The following is a 25,877-nucleotide window of genomic DNA, read 5'->3' as shown; positions in this document are numbered from 1 at the left end:
TAGCCAGGATGGTCTCGATCTCCTGACCTTGTGATCCGCCCGTCTCGGCCTCCCAAAGTGCTGGGATTACAGGCTTGAGCCACCACGCCCGGCCAAGATTATTTTTTAATTACGCAGCTAAGATTAGGCAGCAACCTGCATTTTAAAATGTTACTGATAAGAATCTAAAAGTGTGTGAAGAAGCTTTAGAGTTTGAATGTGAAATGTGTTGGAAAACATCTGTAGCGTCACTGGCCTCAATCAGGTTGCCAAGTGGCTTCTAGGTGTAACTAGCAGCGTGATGTGCTACTGGACCCCTAGAGGAACAGGAAAACCAAGGCCCTCAGCCAGCACATCTGAGAGCAGGGACTCATGGTTCAGCCTCTCATGATGGTTCTTTGTAAACTGGCTTTAGAGAGTGAGAGTCATGATGTTATTAACACCTGCATTTAGGGTTTACAAAGTGCATTTATGTTTATTGCCTGCCTTTTCATCATAGGCTTGAGAGGCAGCTTAAGCAAGTTTCATTGCTTCTACTTGAGTTGGCTGGGACTTGTAAGTTTAAGGTTCTTCCATTAGGAAAGGTGGTGTGCTGTAGAGGAGAAGCTCAGAAAGGAAGATGGGAGCTGGACACTGGTCCTGGGCCGCCATCTCCCTCCCTAGCTCTGCCTGTCTCCTTTCCCTACTTTATATTTCTCTATAGCAATTAAAGTCATTTGCCATAGGTAATGTTTTGTTGTTGCTGTTGTCTGTCTTTCCTGTCATTAGATTTAAGCTCCATGATGGGAGGGAGTTTTGTCTTTTTTTTTTTTTTTTTAAAAATTTGAGACAGGTTCTTGCTCTGTCACTCAGGCTGGAGTGCAGTAGCATGGTCATAGCTCACTGCAACCTTGAATTCCTAGGCTTAAGCAATCTTTCCACCTCAGTGTCTGGAATAGCTAGGACTACAGGTGTGCACTACCTGTTCAGCTAGTTTTTTTTTTTTTTTAATTGCTTGTAGAGACAGGATCTTGCTATGTTGCCCAGGTTGGTCTCAAACTCAAGTGATCAAACTCAAGGCTCAAGTGATCCTCCCACTTTGGCCTACAAAAGTGCTAGGATTAAGTTTTATGTGTTCTGTTCAGTGCAGTAGCCGCTAGCACCTGGGACAACACCTGGCATATAGAAAGTGCTCAGTAACTATTTGTTGAATATTGCAAATGCCTGGATCTGTTTCTATCTATATAGGCTGTGTGACTTGGAAATTTATTTGTTTTCCTTAGTTTTGTTTTCTCTTTGGAGAGTAGGTTTAGATGGTGTCTGATGTCCTTGGTGGTAACAGCAATACCTATTACTTTGTTTTCTGTCAACAAACACTAAACACCTGCTCTGGGTCAGGCCCTGTGTTAGGTGCTGTGGGGAATACTGAGAGAATAAGAAAAGATGATTGTTCATTGGGCAAACTAAGATATGCAGTCAAATAACCCTATGTTTGGAGGGATAGAAAGTTGTTGAAACAGAGGTACAAGCACCATGCAAGTGGCTCCTAAAGGAAGAGATGGCTTATTCTGACCAGGGGATGATAGGGTGCTTTAGGGAGGCAGCAGCATTTGAGCTAGGCCCTGAAGGGGGAGTAGGATTCCATAAGTGGGACAAGCAGGCTGACCAGCTTTGCAGGCTGACAGGTGTTGCAGGCTGACCAGCATTGTGGGCTGGGGGCAGAGCATGGTCCTAAGGCCCCAGAGGGAGGAAGTTGAATATGCTTTTGACAAAGGAGCAGTCATCCAACATCGAGCGAACGTAGATGCTTTGAGAGAGGCAAGGGAGCTACTGAACAAACTAGGACTGGGGCTTCCTGCCATGCTCTTGCCTAGCCTGGAAGAAGAAACCAGCCTGACTCCTTGCTTTTCTCTGGGAAACCCTAACCCCATGTTGTAGACAGTTCTGCAGTCAGTCTTGGTGTTCCTCAGGGTGCAGTCTATCTTCACTTCTATCACTGCTGCCCCCGATTTGTTAGCTAAGAAAGTCAGTGGTGAAAATGGAGCAGCTGTGTGTAATACTTCTGTGTCTTAGGAATCTGACCTTTGCCATATAGGTCAAGGATGGATGAAGCTCACTCACTCACTCATCAGCTTGGCTCTCTCTGTGCCTCCAGCCCACGTGTGTGTCCCTGTGACTCTGAACAACCTCAGGAAGTCCTTGCGAATGTTCACTTTTGAAGAGCCAGTGTGACCAAGTGAAAAGTGGAGCTGAGGTCAGACAGACCTGTGCATCCTCTGCAGGACAATGACTGAGGGCACTGACTCTGGTGCCAGGCCGCTGGGTCCCATCCTAGCTTTGCCATTGAGAGCTGCTGGCTCTGAGCCAGAGACATAACCTCTCTCTATGCGTTAATATTTTCATCTGTAATTTGAGGATTATAATGCCTACTCAGGGTATTTCTGTGGATTAAAAGGGATAATCCATATGAAGAGTTTAGCATGAAATAGCCCTCAAAATATTAACAATTATTATTGTTATTATTGTAGCTGTGCCACTTACTAGCTATGTGATCTTGGGCAAGTCATTTAACCTCTGTGGTCTGTTTCTTAATCTGTAAAATGGGATTCACAATAATCAGTCAGGGTTGATTAAATTATGTAACTTAATGATAGTGCCAAAAGCAGTTTTATACAGAGTCAGCTTTCAATAAATAAATTCTCCCCAACCCCTCAACTTTTGTTCATTCTCTTTGCAGGCTTTTTCTCCCCTTTTTAGGTTGGCAGCCCATATTTGGGAATCTTATTTCTGTATTAACTTAAAAAAAATCCAAACCTTTTATTATGTGATATTGTTTATGATAGGACTTTGGAAACTTGTGACATTTTACTACAAAATAACAAACTATACAGTCAAGTTTTACTTTTTATTTACACTAGGAACTATATGAGTAGTCTTTGATATTAGAATGCATGCTTTATTTTTGGACAGTGGTGAGACTAAATATTCCAAAGGTGACAATAAAATTAAATTGTATACCAGTCATTTTAACACTGAAGATTTTTAGGCATCATAATGAAAGTGTAGATCAGGGAGGTATCCAAGAGGTCATCTATTCCAGTCCTCTTGTTTTATAGATGGGAAAACTAGGCCCCTAAAGAAGAAGGGACCTGTTCAAGGCCATTCAGCCTAGAAGAGAAGCCAGGATTAGACCTGAATCTTAATTCAAGTCTTATTGAGTCTCACGTTAAAGCTTCCTCTCCTCTCTTCTCTTTTCCAACTCATCTTGCTTCATCTTTCTTCTCCATTGTTCCCTTTAACTCTCTTCTTTTTCCTACCTTTAATTAATTTGTTTCATCTGGTACATTATAGACTTCTGATATGCAAACCACTATGCTTTAATCTTAAAAATCAAAATTCCATGATAGAGCTTTCAATGTTCTTTCTCTTCTTTGATTATCATTAGAGACATTGACCCTAACACTTTGGTAGTGGGAATTGGCTAAGAAGATTTGACAAAGTGGTAGAAATGCTGTGTGACACCATGGAAATCCTTAATGAGGCTGTGTTGTTCAGTTTGGGAGCATAATAGTAATAATGGCCATTCACTAGTTAGTATGTGCCATATGCTTTATGGAAAAGTATCCTTGCAGCAATGCTACAAGGGAGATGCTTTTGTTTTCATTCTGCAGATAAGACTTAGAGTTGTTGAGCAGTTTGCTCAAGATTATGGAGCCAGTGAATGGTAGTGCTCAGTAGTGGTGAGTAAGAGGTAGATAGGTTGATAGGTAGGGAGGTGGTTGGATTCATTTATTCAATTGTTCATTCAGGCAGGAGATATTTATTGAGTGCCTACTTTGTGTTGGGCATTATTCTAGGACTCAAGAATGAGTGAAGTAGCCTGTCCCCAGTATCATGGAGCTGGCTCTCTGGAAGAGGAGACACACGTTAATTAAACAGTCCTAATGAGTGTGCATTTATAAGCTGAGGTAAATTCTCCCAGGATGTGGAACATGGTCCTCTGAGATTGTTGCACAGAGGAACCTGATCTGAGTTGAGTAGGGGGCAGAGTTGAAGATGAGTAGGAGCTGACTAGGTGAATGGGGTCAGGGTAGTAGGGATAACTGGGGACAGAGGGAACCAGTATGGAGGCTCTATTAGTCCGCTCTCACGCTGCTGTGAAGAAATGCCTGACACTGGGTAATTTATAAAGAAAAGAGGTTTAATTGACTCACAGTTCCACATGGCTCGGGAGGCCTCAGGAAACTTATAATCATGACAGAAGGCACCCCTTCATAGGGTGGCAGGAGGGAGAATGAGAGCCAGCAGGGGAAATGCCAGACACTTATAAAACCATCAGATCTTGTGAGACTCACTCACTATCATGAGAACAGCATGGGGGAAACTGACCCCATGATTCAATTACCTCCCACCAGGTCCCTCCCACAACATGTGGGGATTATGGAGATTACAGTTCAAGATGAGATTTGGGTGGGGATGCAGCCAAACCATATTAGAGGCTTTGTGGAGGAGCAGCATGGCACATGCTATACGGAAAGGAGTGTGGTGTGACTGCCCCTGTGCTCTGAGCTCTCTCCTTGCCTGTTTCCTGCTCCTTGTACAGGAAGATGATGCTAGGTGATTCTTGGGCAGTTAGTTCTGTGTTTGACGAGTCCCTGGGTATTATCATCAAATGCCTTTTTATAAAGTCTCTGTCCATGTGGCAGAATGAAGGATGAGTGACAGAAGTCAGGTTCTTACCTTCTAAGGACATAGAATGAATAACCCAGAGAGTAACTGGTACTTACGTTTGTAAACAGGTGAATCATAAATATAACAAACCTATAGGTAGAGAGCTTCCTCCTTTTCATGAGTGTATTCTAGATGGCCTTGTAACATCCTGGAATATTAGAGTTGAGAGGGACTGAAGAGGTCATGTAGCCTTTTCTCTCTCTTACCCATGGATTTTCTTTTTATAACATCTACCTTGGTTTGCTGACTCCATTTTGCTATCTTCGGTGACATTATATTCCCTTTTTGGACAGATACTGTCAAGAAAATACAGATGATCCTCTAATCTATCTTTCTATCACCTATAGGAGTCCCTTCTCTAGAACAGGGTAGAAATTTCTCTTCCCTGAAGAGCTCAGACATCCCTGGAGCTACTTCTCCTTGTACCTATAGCTATGGCTGCAGCATCTGCAGCCCTTGATGGATGGTAAAGGAAGTTGGCCTCTTGAATATTCATCATCCACCCACCCTACCCGCAGAGTATCCCCTGCTCTCTGTGGTTTGCATCTAGTAGTCTTTCTCCTTACTCTCTCCCCTTTTATTTATATTTGACTATTTGATAACATGTTTGCAAAACACCCCAGGAAAGTTAAATAATTTGGTAATTAAATAACATTTTATGATTCCCATTAGCAGGACCCTTGATGTAGCATCTCTATACCTTCATCACCTTCCTACTCACCTTGAAATTGTGAAATCTCAGAATGGTGTTTATTTCCTCTCCTTTCCTTTCAAAATCACATCTAATGGGGTGCCAAGCCCTGTAAATTCTTTCTTTTTTGTTTTCCTATGACTTCAATTCTAGTTTAGGCCCGGATGCATCCTAGGCTTGTGTTATTGTTGTTTCTTTCTTTTCTTACCTTATCACTTACTACCTCTGTGACTTTGGGTAAGTACCTTGTTCCCTGTCAGTAACATGGGGATGGTAAAAGTGCCTAACTCACAGGCTTGTTGCAAGAATAAGCAGGATACTGTACATAGAATGTGCATACTTTAATAAATAAATTAATGTACATATATTGGTGATGTGTTAAAAAATATTTTGCTAATAGACATCAGGTGCGGTGGCACACGCCTATAATCCCAGTGCTTTGGGAGGCCGAGGCAGGCAGATCATTTGAGGTCAGGAGTTCAAGTCCAGCCTGGCCAACATGACGAAACCCTGTCTTTACTACAAATACAAAAATTGGCCAGATGTGGTGATGCATGACTGTAATCCCAGCTCCTAAGGAGGCTGAGATGGGAGAATTGCTTGAACCCACGAGGTGGAGGTTACAGTGGGCCAAGATCATGCCACTGTACTCTAGCCTGGATGATGTAGCGAGACTGTTTCAAAAAGAAAAAAAAAATTTTTTTTCTTTTACTAATAATAAGCAACCAAGTTTAGGGACCCCTGGTCTGAAGGGTGAGATCCAGATCCAGACCCAGCCATGGCAATTCCCTGTGGCTGGCCCCAGCCTGGCAGTCTTGACTCCCCTCCCAGTCTCCTTCCCTATTGACCCTCATTCACTCTCTTGCCTTTTGATTTTTTTTTTTTTTTTTTTTTTTTTTTTTTTTTTTTTGAGACAGTCTCCCCCTGTTGCCAAGGCTGGAGTGCAATGCTGCCATCTTGGCTCACTGCAACCTCTGCCTTCCAGGTTCAAGTGATTCTGCCACCTCACCTTCCCCAGTAGCTGGGACTACAGTCGTGCGCCACCACATCCAGCTAATTTTTGTATTTTTGGTAGACCTGGTTTTACCATGTTGGCCAGGCTGGTCTCAAACTCTTGACCTCAGGTGATCCTCCTGCCTTGGCCTCCCAAAGTGCTAGGATTACAGGCGTGAGCCACTGCGCCCAGCCACCTTTTGATTTTCATATCATTGCTCATCTCATGCTGCTCCTCAGTATCCTCCCTCGGTCTCCCATTTTCTTTTCTTGTCCAGAAGTTCACCTTAAATGCCTCTTGTTCCCTGAAGCCTGCCAGGACAGTTCCAGTTCCAGACCCCTTAAGTGTTCTTTCTCCATACTTCTCATTTGGCCTCTGTAGTTTTCTGCAGTGTGTTGATATTTTTTGCAGTATATACTGCTTGGCTCTGTAGTTATTCTGTGCTAATTCTTACATGGGCATGCCCTATAAATTGTGTTTCACTTGCTGACTTTGTTTTGAGCTATTTTGTCATCTTTCTCATTTATCATTTACCTGGAGACACATACCTATACTTTTTGGATGACATTAGTGTATCTATTTTTTTTATCATAGTAATATATAATCCTTTAAGGAGAAGATTCATTTGTTAAATTAGTGATTTGAGTCTCCCTGGATTTGACAGCATGCATCAGCTTGATGCAGACATTCATCTACAATGTATTAATGAGCATTTTTTATATGTGGATTTATTTTCTTTTACTCCAGATGACATAAAATTATCATCCATGTGTTTAATGCCTTTATTTCAGCACTTACAGTCCTGATTTCTGCATGGGCTCCTGGGAAGAAGATTATTCTAGTGAGGAGAGCTGGATGGTACACAGAGCATATCCATTTAATCTGGGTTTTCCTCTTCCTCAAACATTGTAAAAATGACTGTTTCATCAGCCAAATTTTGTCATTCTGTGACAGCAGCTGTGCAATCATTGGAGATACCATTGCCCTGGAGTCAGAAGACACACGTTTAAATCTTGATTCAACTACTTGGTTGTTGTTTGAACCCAACCAAATCATTTAACTCTCATCATTTAACCTCATCTGTAAAATAAGCTTAATACTCTATATGCCACAGCATTATTGTGAGGATTGAGACAATGTCAATGAATGTACTGGGTACCTGGGAAGAGGTCAATAAATGTCTGTTTAAAAGAAAAGGAAAAATAAAAGGGTCTCTTCTGTCCTGGGTGAGGCTTCTGATGCAGAGTTTATTTTGAGGAGAAACAGACAAGTTCAGAGTGCATTAAATTGAGGCTTGAGACTGAAGACTGAACATTAAGTCAGCCTGGTTTCTGGACTTATCTTAACCAGAATGTCTATGGCCTCCCCAGAGAGTATGAGGATTAATTAGTTAATCTTTGTAAAGTGCTTTGAAGGTGAAAAGTGCTATGTAAGTGGAATGGCTGAATTGCTATCGGGGATATAATAATGGTGGCACCATATTCTGCCAGTCTTGATGGTCTTTGACATCAATAATCAATAACAGGAAAGCTCTAAGATGTTTTACTTCATGTGAAATAAAGGATTCAATGTGTGATTTCTGATCAAATTATTTCTGTAGTCTTAGAGATAACAACTTCCTAGTTTTTCCCAGCAGAGGAATGCTATAGTCATTTAAGCAGCAACAGTCTTATCCCCTGTCTTCTTGGGAATCTCCTGCTTAGCAATCTGGTTAGAAATCCTAGCCAGCTCAGGTAGAGGGACAATTTGCCAGTTTTGGATGCCCTATGGGTCCTGGGCACATGGGTTTTTAAGAGTAATCTTGCAGAAGTGAAGGAAGAGTGTTGAGTGATTATGCAGTGACTAGGGCTTAATAACCAATGCAGAGTGATACCATGGACTAGTAGAAAGAGATGTGGCTTAGCTGTGTGACCCTGGGCAGGTCACTTATCTGAACCTTAATTTTTTCACCTGTCAAGTGGCAGCATAGTAGTTGATGAGTACAATGATAAAGGTGGCTCACGGGAGGGTGACTTTCACCCTTGCTGGGGAGAGCTGGGGAGTCAAGAAAGGTTTCATAGAACTAGTGGTACATGAGCTGGACTCCAAAGCTGGAACCATAGTTTACCACTTAAGGAGAGGGCATTCTTAGCAAAAGGAACAGCACACAAAGAGCCATGAAGTAGTACGTGTGAATGGACCTACTCCCAGCTCTCATAATATACGAGGTATCCCATATGCCCTGTGAGCTACACAGACTTTGTTTCCTCTTTGAGGAAGCCCAAAAGTCAGATTCCTGTAAACTGCTTGGTATCTACCTCAGTGACTGCTAGCAGGCTGATGCTGAGAACTGCTTCCCTAGCAGGCTGATGCTGAGAACTGCTTCCCTGCAGAGCCTTGTATCACTGCAGTATTCTGACATTTCCCCATGAATCTATGGTTGTTTTTTAGCTGACACTATAAACCATATGTTGAATGTGGGGCCAGATGAAGCTTTGATACCAAACAGAAAGTATGCAGTAGTAGATTTGTCTAGAATTTAATATGCATTGCTCTGTGTTTTGTCTCTAAAGCAAAGTTTTTCTTTGTTAAAATAAACATGTATAAAGAATTTATACAACGCACATGGTTATGCATATTTATTGCAGAGAATCTGTTAATAATCTATGCCTCATCAGATTTTGCATTTGTGTTGAAATAACAAATGTGGCACTTGGTACAACTGAATGAATTTGGTGAATTTTCTCTTATCTGGGAGAAGAAAGTCCATTTCTCCTTTTGCAAATCTCGTTTTCTTTTGTCATTTTTAGCACTGGCCAGCTTCCCATGTGGTGCATCTGGGGGACTAAATGCTTTTCTGGCTCCAAATGGTTTTGCCATTTTTTTTTTCTTCTCTCACTCCCTTCCCTCTAGCACACATAAGCACTTGCCTTAGGATTGTTAGAATTGCTCCTTTGGTAAGAGCATAGATTCCGAAAGGTCCCCTTATGTTATAAGGAGGGGAAAGCAAATGAAACTGGCCATTCGTTGAGCTAGGCCCTAAGAGATTGTGGAGTGGAGAACTTCAAGGTGGCTAAATGGGGCCCTAGGTTGGGTGGGGGAGAGGAGAGCCTGAGAGCAGGCATCTGGGCAAAGCACAAGGAGTGTGTGGGGAAAGGAGGGAATGGAAAGCCATAAAGCATGGTTGAAGTTATATCCATAGTCATATCCATATCTATATAACATGCAAGAACAGAAACTTTAGAATGAATCTGCTTGAATCCAGCTCTGGTACTTACAGCTTGTTTGATCTTGGGCAAGTCATTTAACCTCTCTGAACCTTCGTTTCCACATCTGTAAAAATATGAGTGCGTGTGCCTTCTTTACAGGAAGATAGGAAGGCTCCTGGTAGTTGGTACTAAAATCAGTGTCACACTTTCTCTTGTAATTCATTGCCTACCCATGGGAGCACAGCTGTGGAATGTAGTCTTAATTCAAATAATGTTTGTTTTTAGAAACCGGCAAGGTGTTTACCTGGGGCCGAGCAGACTATGGTCAACTAGGGAGGAAGTTGGAGACTTATGAAGGCTGGAAACTAGAAAAGCAAGATTCATTCCTCCCCTGTTCAAGACTACCGAACAGCATGCCTTCATCTCTGCATTGCTTAACTGGAGCAACTGAGGTAGGAAGTGACTTCACACAGATGTAATGTGTCCCTTTTTCTTGTCTTTCAGTGAAGCATTTACTGAGGGCCTACTGTGTGCCAGGCATTATGGATAGGTTCCATGTAGGAATCTGAAGAGGTCCTTGCTCCAAGGAGCTCGTGCTTTAATGTGGTCAAAAGTCAGTTACCCAGATAACTGTACTGCAAGGCAGACTCTGTGTAGTTCCTTGGAGGTTCAAAGTACTTTGGATCTACTGTGAAGAGCAAGAAATGAATTCAGGGTACAGAGATTGGCCTAGGCTCCGAAAATGACAAGGCTGGCCAGGCACAGTGGCTCACGCCTGTAATCCCAGCACTTTGGGAGGCCAAGGTGGGTGAACTGCCTGATGTCATGAATTTGAGACTAGCCTGGCTAACATGGTGAAACCCCATCTCTACTAAAAATACAAAAATTAGCTGGGTGTGGTGGCACACGCCTGTAGTCCCAGCTACTTGGGAGGCTGAGGCAGGAGAGTTGCTTGAACCTGGGAGGCAGAGGTTGCAGTGAGCTGAGATCGCGCCATTGCACTCCAGCCTGGGCGACAGAGCAAGACTCTGTCTCAAAAAAAAAAAGAAAAAAACAAAAAAAAAAACCAGGACAATGACAAGGCTTTGATGCTTTCATCTGTGCTTTGGAGGATGGGTCAGACTTGAGCAAGCAGTTGTAAGACAGAAATTTTAAGTGTGCACAACAGCTTGAACAGAGTCATGGGGGTAGGAAAGGGAGGAAACTATTTTGGGGATCACTTGGTGGTTCAGTTTGGCGGGAGCATTGGGTATCTGGAGGGACAATTATGAGGTAATATCAGAAAGATGGGCTGGAACCTGATCAAGGGGCCGTTTAATACTGAGCTAAATATTTTATACTTGTGTTTATTTTTCCCAGTCCAGAAAGCACTGCAGTTCGGTTGCTCATTCAAACCCCTTTGATTTTCTGAAGTGGTTTGAATTTCTACATTTAAGGCAGGAATCTTAATTTCTCCAGGGTGTGTGTTTCTGTTACTAAATTTTACTTTACTGTTACCCTTAAAAAAAAGAAAAGGCTAGATTTTTTAGAGGAATGAGGATGGCCACACAGGAAATGTGCCTCTGAACCCAAGTTGGCTTAATGAAGGAATTCAGTCTTCATTCAGAGTCTGTCAAAAAAATTAATAAGCTAGTGAGACTTCTGTAATTAGCATCAGACTAATGACAACCCTCTTCATACCTAGAGGGCTTCCCTTCCCCAGGGCCCTGCCTGGCCTCCTCCTTCCGGGTATGTAGGGCGCTTCTCAGTTTCTGCTTTCACATCCCAGCCCTGGTCTTCCTGGGCCTTTTCTTAGTGCTGGGTTAAATGTGTCTGTCTTTTTTTCTCTCTCTTTCTCTTGGGTTGAAAAGGTACTAAACAATACCACAAAGACAAACATGTAATAATAATGAAACCACTTAGTATTATGGAAGATTTCCATGATCTTACCACCCTAAAACAGCTACATTCCTTTTTGTGTATACACGTGTCCATACTTCTACAAGTTGTACCAATAGCATTTATGATGTTTTGTTTTCAATCTTTATTTTATCACAGATGCTTTGCTTTTTTCCCTCTTGGTCTTTAAAATGAACATTTAAAATGGCTATACAGTAAACATTATATGATTAGAAGGTTCTGGGATTTCTCAAACCATTCTTTGGCTATTGGACATTTAGATCATCCTTTTTTTTTCACCACTAGTGAATCTCTGTTGAACTGTTTCCTTAAGATGTGATCTTAGGGATGCAATGACAAGGGCAAAGGTCAGGAGCATCTTTATGACTTTTGATATGTTTCTCCAGATTGTGTTTGGCAGAAGTTGTCTCTACCAGTAGTAAATAAGGCAATGCTGTATTTAAACCGGTGTTGTCTCCTTAGTGAGTTAAGGTGCTGAGAGCCTGTTAAATAGTGCTTTAGACTCTAGTTTTTCTTTGTCTTTCCCAGATCATTTAAGACTTTGTGGTCAGGTTGCACAGTAGTGGAGGAATAGAGGATTCTTAGATTTTTCCGAGTCTCTAGTTCTATTGGCAAGATGAGTATACCCTGTGTCATAATACCTAAGGTACTGGTGTTGGTAAGGATAACATGCAAAGTTCTTGACTTAGTAGGTACTCAGAAACTGTTGATTCCATTCTCTTCTTACCCTTTGAAGTTTTGTAATGCCATGTGGTAGCCACAGTATGCAGCACTGTGACAGACATGGCCAGTGCAAAATTTAGTGTAAGAGCCTGACATTGATACGAATTTTATGTAGCTTATCAGGAGTGGGCTTAAGTCCTGATCCCCCTGGCAGCTTCATTTTAGAGCTCCTTCTTTCCTAGCTCCAGTCTCTGGGGTGCTGGAGTATAGACTCTCTGGTCTCACTTCAGGTTCAGACTCCAGGCTCTTACTCTCTGGTAAATTGGGTCTGGGAATTATCTCCAGCTGTGGATATCCAGGTCTGGCCTGCTAGCCATATATTTGTTCGAGGCCAAGAGAGAGCCAGTCCAGGAGGCAGCCATATGCTACTAAGAGTGGGTACACCTTGGAGAAGACAAGAGCTACACTAAACTAGGTGCTACCCTGGTCATGGGCTTGGCCAGAGAGGTGCAGAGATACCTGGAGGCACAGGAACAGCGTTGGACTAGGCTGACGTTTCCTGACCCTTGAGGACCTGAGTGTGGCACATAGCTGACCAATTGCCTTTAATTCTTCTTAATTGCCTTTAATGTCCAAGGGATAAGCAAGAGGAGGAGTGAATTGTCTGGTGTCTCAGATAGGATGTCTGCACAGAAGGGTCCAGAAGGACAGCCAGGCAGGAGAGGAAAACACAGGTAGACAGCTAGACTGTGGTATAACCATCCCTTCCTGGGAACCAAAGAAAGCAAAGAAACACAAAGTTAGTTAGTGCTTATTATAGGCCAATATGCTAAATGCTTTGCATATATTATTTTGTCTTCGTGATAAACCTGTGTGCAGGTGTCACAATTGCTGCATTATGAATAAGGAGACTAAGGCTAGGAATAGGTAAACTCAGCTGGCCCCTACTAATCACATAATAGATAAACAGTGAGCCTGGGTCTTTAACTTGAAGTGCTTGAAGAAGGTCACATACTCTACAGATAAACTAAAATTGAGGTCCTTTTTTCTATGTGCCCTTTCCTGGGTGGAACCCTTTGCTGGGTGCTTGAAGTCTGGGAATAAGGGTCTGTAATTCCCTAAATGTCTCAGTTCTTTTCTTCTGAGCCATGTCTCCTCTCTAGCTGGAGAAACACTTTATTTGAGATTTTAGACCTTGCAGGCCTTCCTTTAATGTTCTTACAGTGGTAAAAACTTCTGTGTTTCATTCGCTGTCAGTTTTACCTTAGATATTGGCCCTCTCTAGGCACTCCTGGAAAATTCCAGAGTGGGTAGTACGGTGATCTGGATTAATCCCACCATGCACATGACAGGGCAGGATGTGTGTGAACAGGTTTGTTTGCTCCTTGACTGCAGATGTATACCCCAGCAGCTCTCTGCTTTCCAAGCCAGTTTCTTAGCTAAGGTCTCTAATCCCTAGCTGCTAACTCAACTTTGGCACTCCTGAGAATGTTAACTAACCTATAACTTCCCAGGCTTCTTCAGTACCACTTCAGCCTTGCTCGATTCTTTGCCCTGGCTCTATTCTCTGCCCTTGTTTCTTGTCCCCAAGCCCTCCTATTCCAGTTTAGGTTGCAGGACTTGGTATGATGCCGCCGTTCCTTATTCCCTGGACCTCAATAGAATGCTCCTGCTCCCTGTTCAATTCTTTGTATTTCCAAGATGAAATCCCTGTCTGGTCTTCCCAGAACTTGCAGTTCAGCTTTGACTGTCATCTCTGTGTCTGTGCCCTTATTGCCTAAGACTGACCTCAGTTACACTACCTTCTTGAATTTCTTGCCTGCCATCCCCGCCACTGACTGTTTGTGTGCTGTCCCACCTTTTATGCTCTCCTGGATCTCTCTGACATTTACCTCCTTCTTGACTTTTGAGTTCTTGCGCATTCCATAAACATTGGTTGACACCTGTCATGCACCAGTGTTGGCCATACAGTGGAAGGGGGTGGGGAGGTGGATACAAGGATGAAAAATACACAGTCTTTGCCCTCAAAGAACTTCCAGGTACTTAAGTTAATATCTACTGTAATTGAGTGAAAAGTGCTATTAGAGGTATGTACAAAAGGCCAAAGGAGCAGTAAAGATGGAATTGTTAATTCTGAAGACACTAACAAAAAAGAAATGTTATTTGAATTGGGTTCTTAAAAATGCATAGGAGTTTAGCAAAGGTAGAAGGATATTAGGCTGAGGGACAACATAAACTGAAATTGAGTCTAGATCGCTTTTAACTTCTGATGCAATCAGGATGCCTACCCATTCTAGTGGCTGAACCTAGTTTTGCAGTCTGGCTGCCTGCCTAGCCTGTCCCATCACTGTCTGAAGGAAAATGACCTTCACATACATTGTCTCATTCGATCCCAGCATGATGCTGTGAAATAGGCCAGAATAGGCATGGTTATTCCCATTTTGTTGTTCTGGAAACTGAGGCCAGAGAGGCTAGCTAGGAATTAGGAGAGGATCCAAGGCAAACAGCCTGATTCCCAGTGTTTCTGAGGACTTTCTCTGGGCTCAGTCTGCAGCCACAGTCCTGAGTCATGTTCCTGGTTTAAATTCTGCCCACGTTTGGTTGAGGAGCACCAAATCCCAGCCAGGGAACTCAGTATACACGTGCATGTGTGTGCGCATACAGTGCCATTGGAGCAGGAGCAGGAAATGTGGAAATAAACAAAAGTTAAACCAGAGATTGGGTAATTGTCAAGCCCAAATGCCATCAGCTCTCATTTGCAGCGGGACTAAAACTGCTAGAGGATCAACCTGTGCACAGGGTCTAAGTGCAATCTGTCGGAATGAGTGGGAAAGAAGCTATTTTTAGTTTGCAGAGTCACTCACTCAGCTGTGTTAGCTGAGGTTTGAGCCAGGCCCCTACACTTTCCACAGTGTTATTTCTGAAGGAGAAATACCACTTGAATGCTTGTGTAAAACCCATTAATGAACCTGGAAGTTTCCAGGGCATCTTTGTCCTACAGCTCCCTCGGAAGACTGCCTTTCCTGAATGACCTTCCTCCTTTCCTATATTTAATGCATTTCTAATTTTAAGTTTGTGTCAAGACTGTGGGACTTTGGTGCCCTAAATAACACAGAAATCTACCACCAGCAATCAGCTGAGTCCGGAGGGCTCTGACAGAATTGAACACAACCTGAAAAAGCATTCCCAAGTGGCTCTCTGGTAAGTAACCCACAGCATCATTGCTGTTCCTAGAGAAGCATAAGGTCTCTGAGACCATGGGCCCAGGCAGCCCAAACCTTTCAGTTGTAACAGGGTCCAGTGTTTTAAAGGCCCCTGGAAATGGGATAGCAGTGCTTAAAATGGGTAGTACTGTTCAACCAAAGATGGTTTCATTGGAGATTTAAAAATCTAGCACATCTGTGCTGTAGCTGCTGACATAGCAGGGAAAGAAATAACACAAAACAAACCTCAAAGTGGTGGACCGGATTTGTCCCGGTGAACACTCAGAAGAGAGGAAGAGCTGTCATGTTTGAGAGAGATGGTGAAACTAGCACTTACTACTACCCACTATTTTCTTATTTATATTCTCTTTTCTCACTAAAATAGAAGATCCAAGAGAGCGAGGGCCTTGTCTATCTTGTTCAAAGATGTGATCCCCGTGTCTAGAATAGTACCTGGCACCTTGTGGGTACTTAGTGAATGTTTACTGGCTAAGTGAAAAATGAATGAAAGCAATGGTTTTGGAGGTATGTGCCTGTTTTCACGTCTTCTTCCCTTCTTCCCCATAGTCTGTGCTTCTCAATCCCAGGCCAGTTCAGGAATACGCATTTCCATGTTTTCAGGCATTTGGTCATCAGATGACCTGCGGAGCCAGCACAGATAGGCTGTGAGCCTGTATTGTGCTCAGAACAGCCCTGATGTTTCTTGCAAAGGCTACTGATGATGAGGCTCATAGTCCTTTAGCACTTCACAGTTTACCAAGTACTTTCGCGCCTGTTCACCTTCAGATTTTCTTCTTTAATCCAACAGATGCTTAGGTATGTCTGTCTGTCTGAACACAGCATTAGGGTAGTGGAAGCAGAGAAGAGTGGAACAGTTTCTGTCTTAGGAGCTTATGAGTTAGTAGCGGGGCTAAGTTTACTGTAGGACAAACAGAATGTGACAAAGGCTTTAAGAGAGTCTGGCAATGAAAATATGTTGATCCTGTCCCTTCCTGTGTCTTGGTGACCTTCTCGTTCTTGCATTTTCAGTCCCTGTGGTTTTGTTGGGTTCTGCTGGGTGGGGGTAGGGGCTGGGGTGGAAAGTTGTGACTGGAAAGCCTTCCTGAATTGGAAGCCTTGATGTTAAATTAGTGCTCAAGGGAGCAAAAGTAAAGTAACAGGGGAATCTTGGCAAGAATTTGAAGAGGAAAGCAGAGGAAGAACAGCCAGATAGAGACTGAGTATTGACAGGAGACAGAGAAGGGAAGCCAGGTCCTGCCAAGTCACAGAAGCCAAGGAAATGCCAACAGGGAGGTCACGGAGGTTGGGGATGGAGTAAAGACCACTGAATTTGGTGACCGGGAGGCTGTGGCACTTGAGAGAGCAGCTTCAGTGGGAAGGTAGAAGCTAAAGCAGGAGCACAGCAAATGAGTGAGCGAGTGATGAGAAATAGAGGCTGTGGATGTGAGTAGCCCTTCCAGGAGATTCTGGTCAAAGATGATGAAAACAAGCCCAGTACCTTGAAGAGAGAGATTGGTTACAGTTTGTTTTGTAAGCATGGAGAAACCAGAGTGTGTCAGAAGGCTGAAAGAGAGATTTAGAGAGAGAAAGAAAACGGAATCAGTAAAGTTGCAAGAGGAAGGGAGAAGAATTGGAGCAAGGCCCCCAAGAAGATGAGACAGAGGATTGAGGTCACTGTGAAGGGGTCAGTTCTGACAAGAAGAAAGGAGACTTTTTCTTTCTTTCAGTGCTGGAGTAAAGAAATAAGGGGATATGTGAAGAGAAAAGTTTTGAGGTGGAGAAGAGAATGCTTTCATTGAACGGTGTACCTCTTTTGTCATCAGGTTTTATGTTAGTTTTATTTATTTATTCAACAGATGTTTGCCGTATCCTACTGTGGGCCATGCACAGGCACCAAGAATTCACAAATAAAAGTCAAACTTGCTGCCCAATACTGCAATGTGGTATTTATTAGTAATGTAGTAATTATTAACATGCCCATTTCTAAATCAAACTTGAAGTTCTTTGAGGACAGGCATTATCTTATTTATCTTTGTATAATTAGGGCAAGATTTGGTACAAAGTAATAATAGAATTGTGCTGAAAAAAGCGTGAGAGCTCATGTTGGTTGGCTTAAATCTTCCTGGTTAGATTGCAAGGCAAATTATCAGCTGGAGTGATGAGGTTAGAGCAGGGAGGCCACCAGGGAGGGACTAGTTCACTTTACTCTGTAATGGGTTATTCCAGCACTGTTGGGTGACTGCCTGGAAATGGGAGAAGGAAGACACCATTATTCGCTCTGACCACTGAGTGGCAGGAAGGGCAGATGCTGTTGTCCTTATTCTGGGGGTGAGGAAACTGAAGTTGAGAAGGAAAGCTGTCACTTGCTCAAAATCGCAGTACATGGCAGAACAGGGACTTGAACCTGGCTCTCGGGCCCCTCATTTTTCTCATTGCTAGCCCTGTATACCAACAGCTTCTTCTCTGGACAGTTCTGATCAGGGTGTGACCCTGGGCTCTGGCTTTGGATATCACTGGCTGGTAGTCAGGTCTAATGGAGACTTGGTGGCCCTTTACAGGCTCTGCCTCCGTGTCATATCAGGAAAAGCAACAAAGAAAGGAATCACCTCAGTAAGTATTGGGACAGTAAGTTAGTTCATGCTTATGGTAGTAAACTCGTGCTGGCTGGAGTTGGAGGTCTGATGGACAGAGTCTTGAACATAGAGCATGACTTGGGTTGGACTTTCTGCTCTGTATGTACAATCTGATTTTGGGTCATTCAGAACCTTTCCAAGCCTTAGCTTTCTCATTCACAAAGTGCACATAATAATATCTGCCTTATCTTGCGCATAGGATTATAGAAAAATGCAGATAGTATATATAAGGCCTTTTGTAGACTGTAAAGTGCTGTACATGTACAAAAAAAGTTGTTTTTTAGGTTCATGACACATGAGCTGCTTCAGGTACAGGTTTTGTTAAAAGTATGGGTCAGAGCTGCTGTTTTGTCTTAATCACTTGAGATCTTAGAAGCTACACAGAACCACTGTGGATCTTATAAACACTTCTTAGAACCAGAACCAGTGAAGATAGTGGAGCCTAGATGCTTGATAATCCAGCCAATCTCCATGTAGCATCAGAGTAGGAATTCCTATTGAGGTAGCCATCAGCATTGACAGCAAGGATATCTCTGGCTTGCTTTTTTTTCAGCAGCAGAGGAAATTCATCAGCACTGATTTAAAGTCCTAGTGACCTCATGTGTCACTACCATGCTCTGCAGAAGTACGACTGCCCCAGGCTTTGCTCAGGGTTACCCTGGAGCTGCAGCTGTCTTTTGTTGCATTTGACCTTGAAAACTGGGCTGTCCCAGGGTGAAAGTAAATCATGCAGAGGTTTAGAATGAAAACAGAAGGCAGTGAGGGTTTAAAGGAGGCTGCAGTGGTCTGCTGAGAGCGATTCCTAGGTCTGTGAAGGCTGAATGAGCCACACATGAATTGGCTGGTCAGGGGACTAAAACTACCTCCATTTCTACCACTGTTCCTCTAGTTTGGACTCTCATTATCTAGTGCCTAATAGAGTGACAGCTTCTTAGTTGGTAACCCCTTGTCTCTAGTTTGGTTTCATCCCAGTTGCTCACAACCAGTTGCCAAAGTGATGTACTGAAATAGAAATCTGATTGCACTATGCTCTTTTTCTTTAGACTCTTAGAAAATACAAAAAACGTTTATTCCCATAATAAACACTTATTAGATAGCGACTTTCTATATGGAAGAAACTTAGCCAAGCATTTAGGATATGGTGGAGATTAAGACCCGGCCTCTGTTGTCAATTGGTGGGAGAAACACACAACCCATAATCTGCACAGCCAGTCTGCAAAGAATGGAGGCATTAGAGTCTAAGCTCCAGGACTGTTGCTGGCCTTGGTTCACCGCTGCCTCCTCATCACCTTGAATAGCACCCAGCACACAGCAGGTGCTGAGCAAATGATTGTTATAGGGCTGAATGTGTGCCCTTACTTTCTGATGGCTTCCCATCCTGAATGAAGTCTAAACTCTCTGGATTTTCATAAGAAGCTCTTCTTGATCCAGCTTCTGTCAAAATACCCAGCCTTACCTTCTACCAGTCTCCTCTGTATTCTGCAGTTTATTTATGCCTAGCCAATAATGCATCATGTTTTTTGATACTTTGGGTCTTTGCATGCTGGTTCTGCTTCCCTTTGCCTTTGGCTTCTTGGACAACTACTACCCATTTCTCAGTAGCTAACAAGGATGATGTCTTATAATCATCTTGGTATTCCTACTACCGAGTCTTACAAACATGCCTCTTCTTACTTTCTCTATTGAGTTTTTCTTTGCGTGGTGTCATTATCCACCTTCCTTGGCTCTATTGGGCAGCTCTCCATGAAGCACTTTTCCCTTCACCTCCCCTGCCCTTGAGTTTAGGCCTGGAATTTGTTGGGCTGTTGGTGGCCTGGCTCTGGGATGTGATGAGCCCTGACCTCCCTTTTGCCTTTCCTAAACACTTTCTCCCTCCTGCTTTGTCCACATCCAGACAGCTAGATCTCTCTGCCAGTTCTACTTGCACAAAAACCCTACCCTGAGCAGGGTATGGGTTTTGCCAGTCCCATTGCACAGGGATTGGACTCAGTGTCCTGGATCCTTAGTTACTGTTTGGGACTTTGTTCTGAGTGGCTCATTCCCCTATATAAGGCCATCTGCTTGATTCCAAGGGTTGCTGTTCCTTGGAGCTTCTTGCTTGGAAGCCTTCTGACCAATGGGACCTCCTTGTTGTTTACACTGACCTGAATTAAGCTTTTCTTTGCCAGGCTCCACTGGGTACTTTATATTGGATAGCTGCCTTAGGAGCCAGCCCTGTAGTTCACCATCTTCCCCAAAGATGACTGCCATCTGGCTCCAGCCTCTTCTTTGCCTGAAATGTCCTGAACCACAGAGACCTTGCCTGGTAGGCACCTCTTGAGGTAGATAAAGAGGAAACATTCCTCTTGTCACTTCCAAGAAAGCAAAAACAGGCCATTCCCTTGGGATGCAGCCTTTACAACCCCAAGATCCCCGGCCAGTTTTTAGAGGGACTGGTGAATTGTGACTGGAAGGGAGAGATAAATCTTTGTATGGTTACATAATTCCCTTTGTGATGTAGTGGTTCTGTCTGTGGGGACACTGCCAGTGGTGGCCGCCACCTCCTGCATCTGAAGATTACTATTTGGAAGAGAGCTCTTTTTGCTGCATGTCTGGTGTCATACAAGATTGGGGGAGACTGGCTATAGATAACAGAAATGGAAGGAATCAGAGATATCTTTGCAAAAGGAGCAAGTGCTACAATAATTAATTGTGAAGCCTCTGGCTTTTCAGAGGAACCAGGAATATAAGTGGAAAGCAAAGTAGGAGGTAGAGTGGGGTCCCACTCACAGGTGCTGGGAGGCTACAGGGGCCTCCCCATGTACCACTTCAGGAGACCCAGCTGGCTAGGGAAGGTTGCTCATGGCTACTGAACAAAATGTTTGTGTCACTGTAAGCAGCACTCCCAAGACTGAGTGAGGAAAGTCCCTTGCTTAAAAAAGGTGATTCAGTAATTTTTGAGTTTTTTCTCTGTGGTTTTATTTCACTGTGGTCCCCACTGGTAAGATTTCTTATTAATTGCATGGAACATGCATATCATTTGGGGATAGGGTCTGCACGAGGGAGCAACAAATAGGGGAAGGACTTGGAAGAATCAAGAGACTACACTGCGGCTTGATGTTTGGACAGCTGCTTTTACTTCTCTGAGTCTCAGATTTTGCATCTGTCAAATAGATATAATACTTCTTATTGGATTTAGCTCTGTAAGTTGTCAGAATGATGTCAGGGATATGAAAGCATTTTATCAACTATGAAGCAATAAACAAATGTATGTTTTGTTTGTAGTTTTCTTACATGGGTTTTTAGAAAACTAATTTCTTGTGGCACTTTGGGAGGCTGAGACAGGTGGATCACTTGAAACCAGCCTGGGCAACATGGCAAAACCCGGTCTCTACAAAAAACACAAACATTAGACATGGTGATGTGTACCTGTAGTCCTAGCTTCTCGGGAGGCTGAGCTGGGAAATGGAGGTTGCAGTTAGCTGAGATTGTGCTACCGCACTCCAGCCTGGGTGATAGAACAAGACTCTGTCTCAGTAGAAAGAAAAAAAAAAGAATAGATTAGACAATTGGATTTTTTAAAGAAGTAATAATAATGTTAGTTCCTGTTTGTCGAACATTGACTGCGTGCCATGTATTATGCTAAGCACTTTATAAACATCACTTTTAATTCTTAACACATTCCCATGAAGCAGTATAATAATTTATCCTTATTTTGTAGATGAGGGAACCAAAACCTGGGGAGGTAGCTTATTTAGGGACAAAGCTGAGAAATAGCAGAGCTAACATAGTGGCAGCAGTGTGGACTAGAGGACATACAGGTAACTGGATGGTGGTTTTCCAGGTTGAAGGGCAAAGAGGTGACTGTGGCTTGGTGGTCACCCCAACCCCTAGAAGTCCAGATGTGCCAGTCTTCTGGCAGAGCCTGTAAGAGCTCATTTGTCCCTCCTTGGTATCTGGGAACAAACTAGTGGAGGCAAACAAAGGCAGCCAAGAGGTTTTCCTTCCCCAGAAACCACTACTTTAAAGCTGGTACAGTAAAACATGCCTTTGAAGACTTGCAAAAAGATACTTTAATTCCTCATCATTCTTTCTTGGGTTTGTGTTGTTTCTGTTTACAGTGGCGGGAAGAATGAGTTTTGGAGTATCTCAGTCCTAGCCCCCTTACCTGTACATCCAAAGTGTACCACTTTACAAGGCTCAGATTAGAGCTTGCCCAGTGGAATCTTTTCTGGACAACTTCAGTTGCCATTTCAAGTATGAGCTACTTGAGGATGGGCACCATATCTTGATTGTGACTGTAACTTTAGTGCATAACACAGTGCCTGTCCGAAAGCAAATGGTTGGAATTTGTTATTGAATTGAATGGAAATCTTAACTCAAAGTTCGAATCACCTATTAATATTTGATTGTATTGTAACATCTGATTATCCCATGTGTGGTGGTCTTCCCGAGGAAATTGTATGGTGCTACTGAGTGGGCACTGTATCTTATGATTTTTTTTTGTCATACCCTGTTAGGCAGGGAGTGAGGGGCTAGGTCACATGGCAGGCACTTGGAGAAGCCTTGGGGGCTCCATCTCCATCTACTCTGAAGCAGGCTTGGAGAGGTCTGTCATGAGATCGCTGTACTGGCTGCTAACAGAGTTACAATGTATTAGTTCTGGAGGGAGAGAAGCAAAAACAGAATGCTGACTCCTCCAGCAGTCTCAGCATGAGGGTCATAGGAATATAGGCATCTTTTTCAATCTGCATTGCTCTGTTCCTTAGACACCTATTTTAGGGTGACAGCACAGAGGCACACAAATGGTGCATCTCCCTTTGCACCCCTCAAGGTGAAATTTCTGCTGTTGCACGGGGACTTTTGGGAGCAGTTCTGTAGTTACTGCTGTATAATGCATTTATCATTCTGCTCCCCTGGTACATTTTGTCAAGCTGCGTAATTTCCCCGTGCCTTACAACACTCACTAGCTCCATGATGATGATCCATCTGGTGGCCACAGCCTCCCTGATCAGGGTCTGGGATTCAGTGGAAAGAGCAATGTATTTGCTAATAATGACAGCAGGTAGCATTCTCCAAGTCCCAGTAGATGCCAAGTTCTCTCCTAAGCACTTTCTAGGCACCCTCTCTTTAATTCTCATGGCAGTCGTGCAGAGTAGGGATTATTATTCTTCTGTTTGCAGTTGAAGAGAGTGAGACTCGGAGGTGGTCACTAGTCCAGGGTCACATGATTAGTAAATGACAACGTTGCTAGTAAAACCCTGATCCTACTGCAAAGCCTATGCTGCTGCGTACCAGGATTCCATTTTCATCTCTGATGTTGACTGCCTATGGGACCTAGGACCAGAGACTTTGCTTTCTCTGAGCCTCAGTTTCCTAATCTGTATAATGAGAAGCAGTTTCAAGGGTTCTTCTAAAGTTCTAAGGCCAGTACCATTCTAGTTTGGCTAGAGCTCTTAATCACCTGGAGACCAATTTCTTTTCACCTTTGAGTTTTTATTTTTTGGTTTTTTGAGACAGAGTTTCACTCTTGTTTCCCAGGCTGGAGTGCAATGGCGCGATCTCGGCTCACCGCAACCTCCGCCTCCTGGGTTCAAGCGATTCTCCTGCCTCAGCCTCCCGAGTAGCTGGGATTACAGGCACGTGCCACCATGCCTGGCTAATTTTTTTTTTTTTTTTTAGTAGAGACGGGGTTTCTCCGTGTTAGTCAGTCGGGTGTTGAACTCCTGACCCCAGGTGATCCGCCTGCCTCAGCCTCCCAAAGTGCAGGGTTTATTTGTTTTGTTTGTTTTGTTTTATAGTGGCAGGCTAGCTGCTGTGTATTAATTCCACAACAATAACATTCAAATCAGGCAAGTAAGAGAATACATAGTATAAAATTGTATGGATCAGTGCTGTCCAGTGGAACTTTCTAGGATGATGGAAGTGGTCTGTATCAGTCTAATACAATAGCTAATAACCACATGTGGCTACTTAACACTTGAAATATGGTTAATGTAACCAAGTGACTGAATTTTTAATTTTATTTAATTTTAATTCAAATTTCAGTAGCCACATGTGGCTAGTAGCTACCATACTGTACAGTGCAGGTATAGATAGTATAATAATATAAAACTAAATAGAGCATAGATTCTTCTATGTTCCAACCAAGGCTTCTAATTTCCATTTGATTTTTCCAGAGGTGTAATACCTGATGTATTATTACATTTGTATTAAGCTTTCAGCTTTCAGCACACTCAAACATACATTATTAAATCATTTTGTTTCCTACCTAGGAGGCATATAGAAAAGATGATTTGTGGTATGTATGTTTTTCAGATAAGGAAACTTAGGCACAGAGCAGTTTAATATACTCCTAGCAGCTGAGAAAAGTGCTAATTGTGTATCAAATATGAGTAAGTGGCTTATTTAAGGCCATTTTTGGAGCAGTAGAATTAGGACTGGAAACTTATATCTTTTGATTTCCAGCCTAAGTTTCCTCTAGTTTTCTTATCACTGATATGGCAAGCATAGAATAGAGAGACTCTGTTCATGAGATCATTCTTTTAATGTTAGACAGGAAGGCTTTTTCTTTTCATTTTATACCTTGCTCTACTATTTGATCTTTTAATTCTATGTTGGCATCATCTTAATTATAATAATGAAGTAGATATTTGGAAAAGGTTTATGAAAGTTTATGAGGCTGTATAATATAGCTGTTCCTGTTTTGTAAGTGTGAGATCTGTCGTGCTAATCAAACAGAGAGAAGCAGGTTTTTCATGCAGTATCTGTGCTCAGAAGATGATTGAATCTCATCTCAATTCCATTTCTGGTAGTGGTGCAGTAGTTTCTATCAGACCAGTCCTCCTACAGAAATCAACTATAAACTCAGAAAAAATGTGAAAAAAACTACCTGAAGGAAATGGAGAGTGACCAAAAGCAGGCACATTCTTCACAAGTGTCAAGGTCTGGAAGTTAGGAACTGTTTCAGGTTGAAAGATTCTAAAGAGACATAGCAACTAAATGAAATGTACAGTTGTGAACTGGATCCTTTTGTTGTAAAGGACATTATCTGGGCAATTGGTAGAACCTAAATGGAGTCTGAAGCTTCTTGAAAATTACGTATCAGTGTTCATTTTTTAGTTTTGATGGTTGAATTGTTATGTAGAGAGTGATGTCAATTTTGGTGGCAAACACACTGACATATTAGAATAATGGGGCACCAAGTTTAGCAACTTGCTCAGAGACAGTTTAGAAAAAAATAAAGGCCGGGCATGGTGGCTCACGCCTGTAAATCCCAGCACTTGGGGAGGCCAAGGCGAGTGGATCATGAGGTCAGGAGATGGAGAAGATGGAGACAATCCTGGCTAACATGATGAAACTCCATCTGTACTAAAAATACAAAAAATTAGCTGGGCTTGGTAGCACATACCTGTAGTCTCAGCTACTTGGAAGGCTGAGGCAGGAGAATTGCTTGAACCTGGGAGGTGGAGGTTGCAGTGATCCAAGATCGCTAGCCTGGGCGACAGAGCCAGAGTCTGTCTCAAAAAAAAAAAAAGAAAAAAGAAAAAAGAAAGAAAGGAAGGGAGGGACGGAGGGAGGGAGTATAGAGAGCAAAGCGAGTGAAACATTAAGATTTGGGAATATGAGTTAATTGTAAACAGGAGTTCTTTGTGTGGTTCTTTCAACTTTTCTCTAGGTGTGAATTTACTTCAAAATAAAAAGATTTTAAAAACTTTGAACAATAATGAAAGTAGAGCACATTAGTGTTTGTGGGATGTAGCTAAAGCAGTACTTTGAGGGAAATTTATTTCTTTAAATGCATATATTAGAAAAGAAAAAGGACTAAATTCAGCCGCTTAATGTTCTACCTTTAGAAGTTGGAAAAAGAGGAAAAATAAACCTGAAGTAAATAGAAAGAGAAAATAATAAAGGAAAGAACAGAAGTTAATGAAATAG

The 25,877-nt window shown here is 42.7% G+C and overlaps 1 protein-coding gene across 2 annotated transcripts in view; it reads left to right on the top strand.

Moving 5' to 3' along the window:
- Positions 1-25,877, top strand: part of SERGEF (secretion regulating guanine nucleotide exchange factor) — a 238,266-nt gene that overhangs the window by 44,189 nt on the left and 168,200 nt on the right. Inside the window, exon 9 of one of the 2 annotated variants that reach the window (XM_011937442.1) lies at positions 9,848-10,014. The exons of the other annotated variant lie outside the window; for it this stretch is intronic. Within the exon in view, the coding sequence (XP_011792832.1) occupies positions 9,848-10,014 (167 nt within the window). The remainder of the gene's footprint in view (positions 1-9,847; positions 10,015-25,877) is intronic. 2 annotated transcript variants of the gene reach the window in all.

This window comes from Colobus angolensis, unplaced genomic scaffold (genome assembly GCF_000951035.1).
Source record: "Colobus angolensis palliatus isolate OR3802 unplaced genomic scaffold, Cang.pa_1.0 Scaffold164, whole genome shotgun sequence".
Taxonomy (NCBI): domain Eukaryota; kingdom Metazoa; phylum Chordata; class Mammalia; order Primates; family Cercopithecidae; genus Colobus; species Colobus angolensis.
This window is presented reverse-complemented; position numbering and strand designations above follow the sequence as displayed.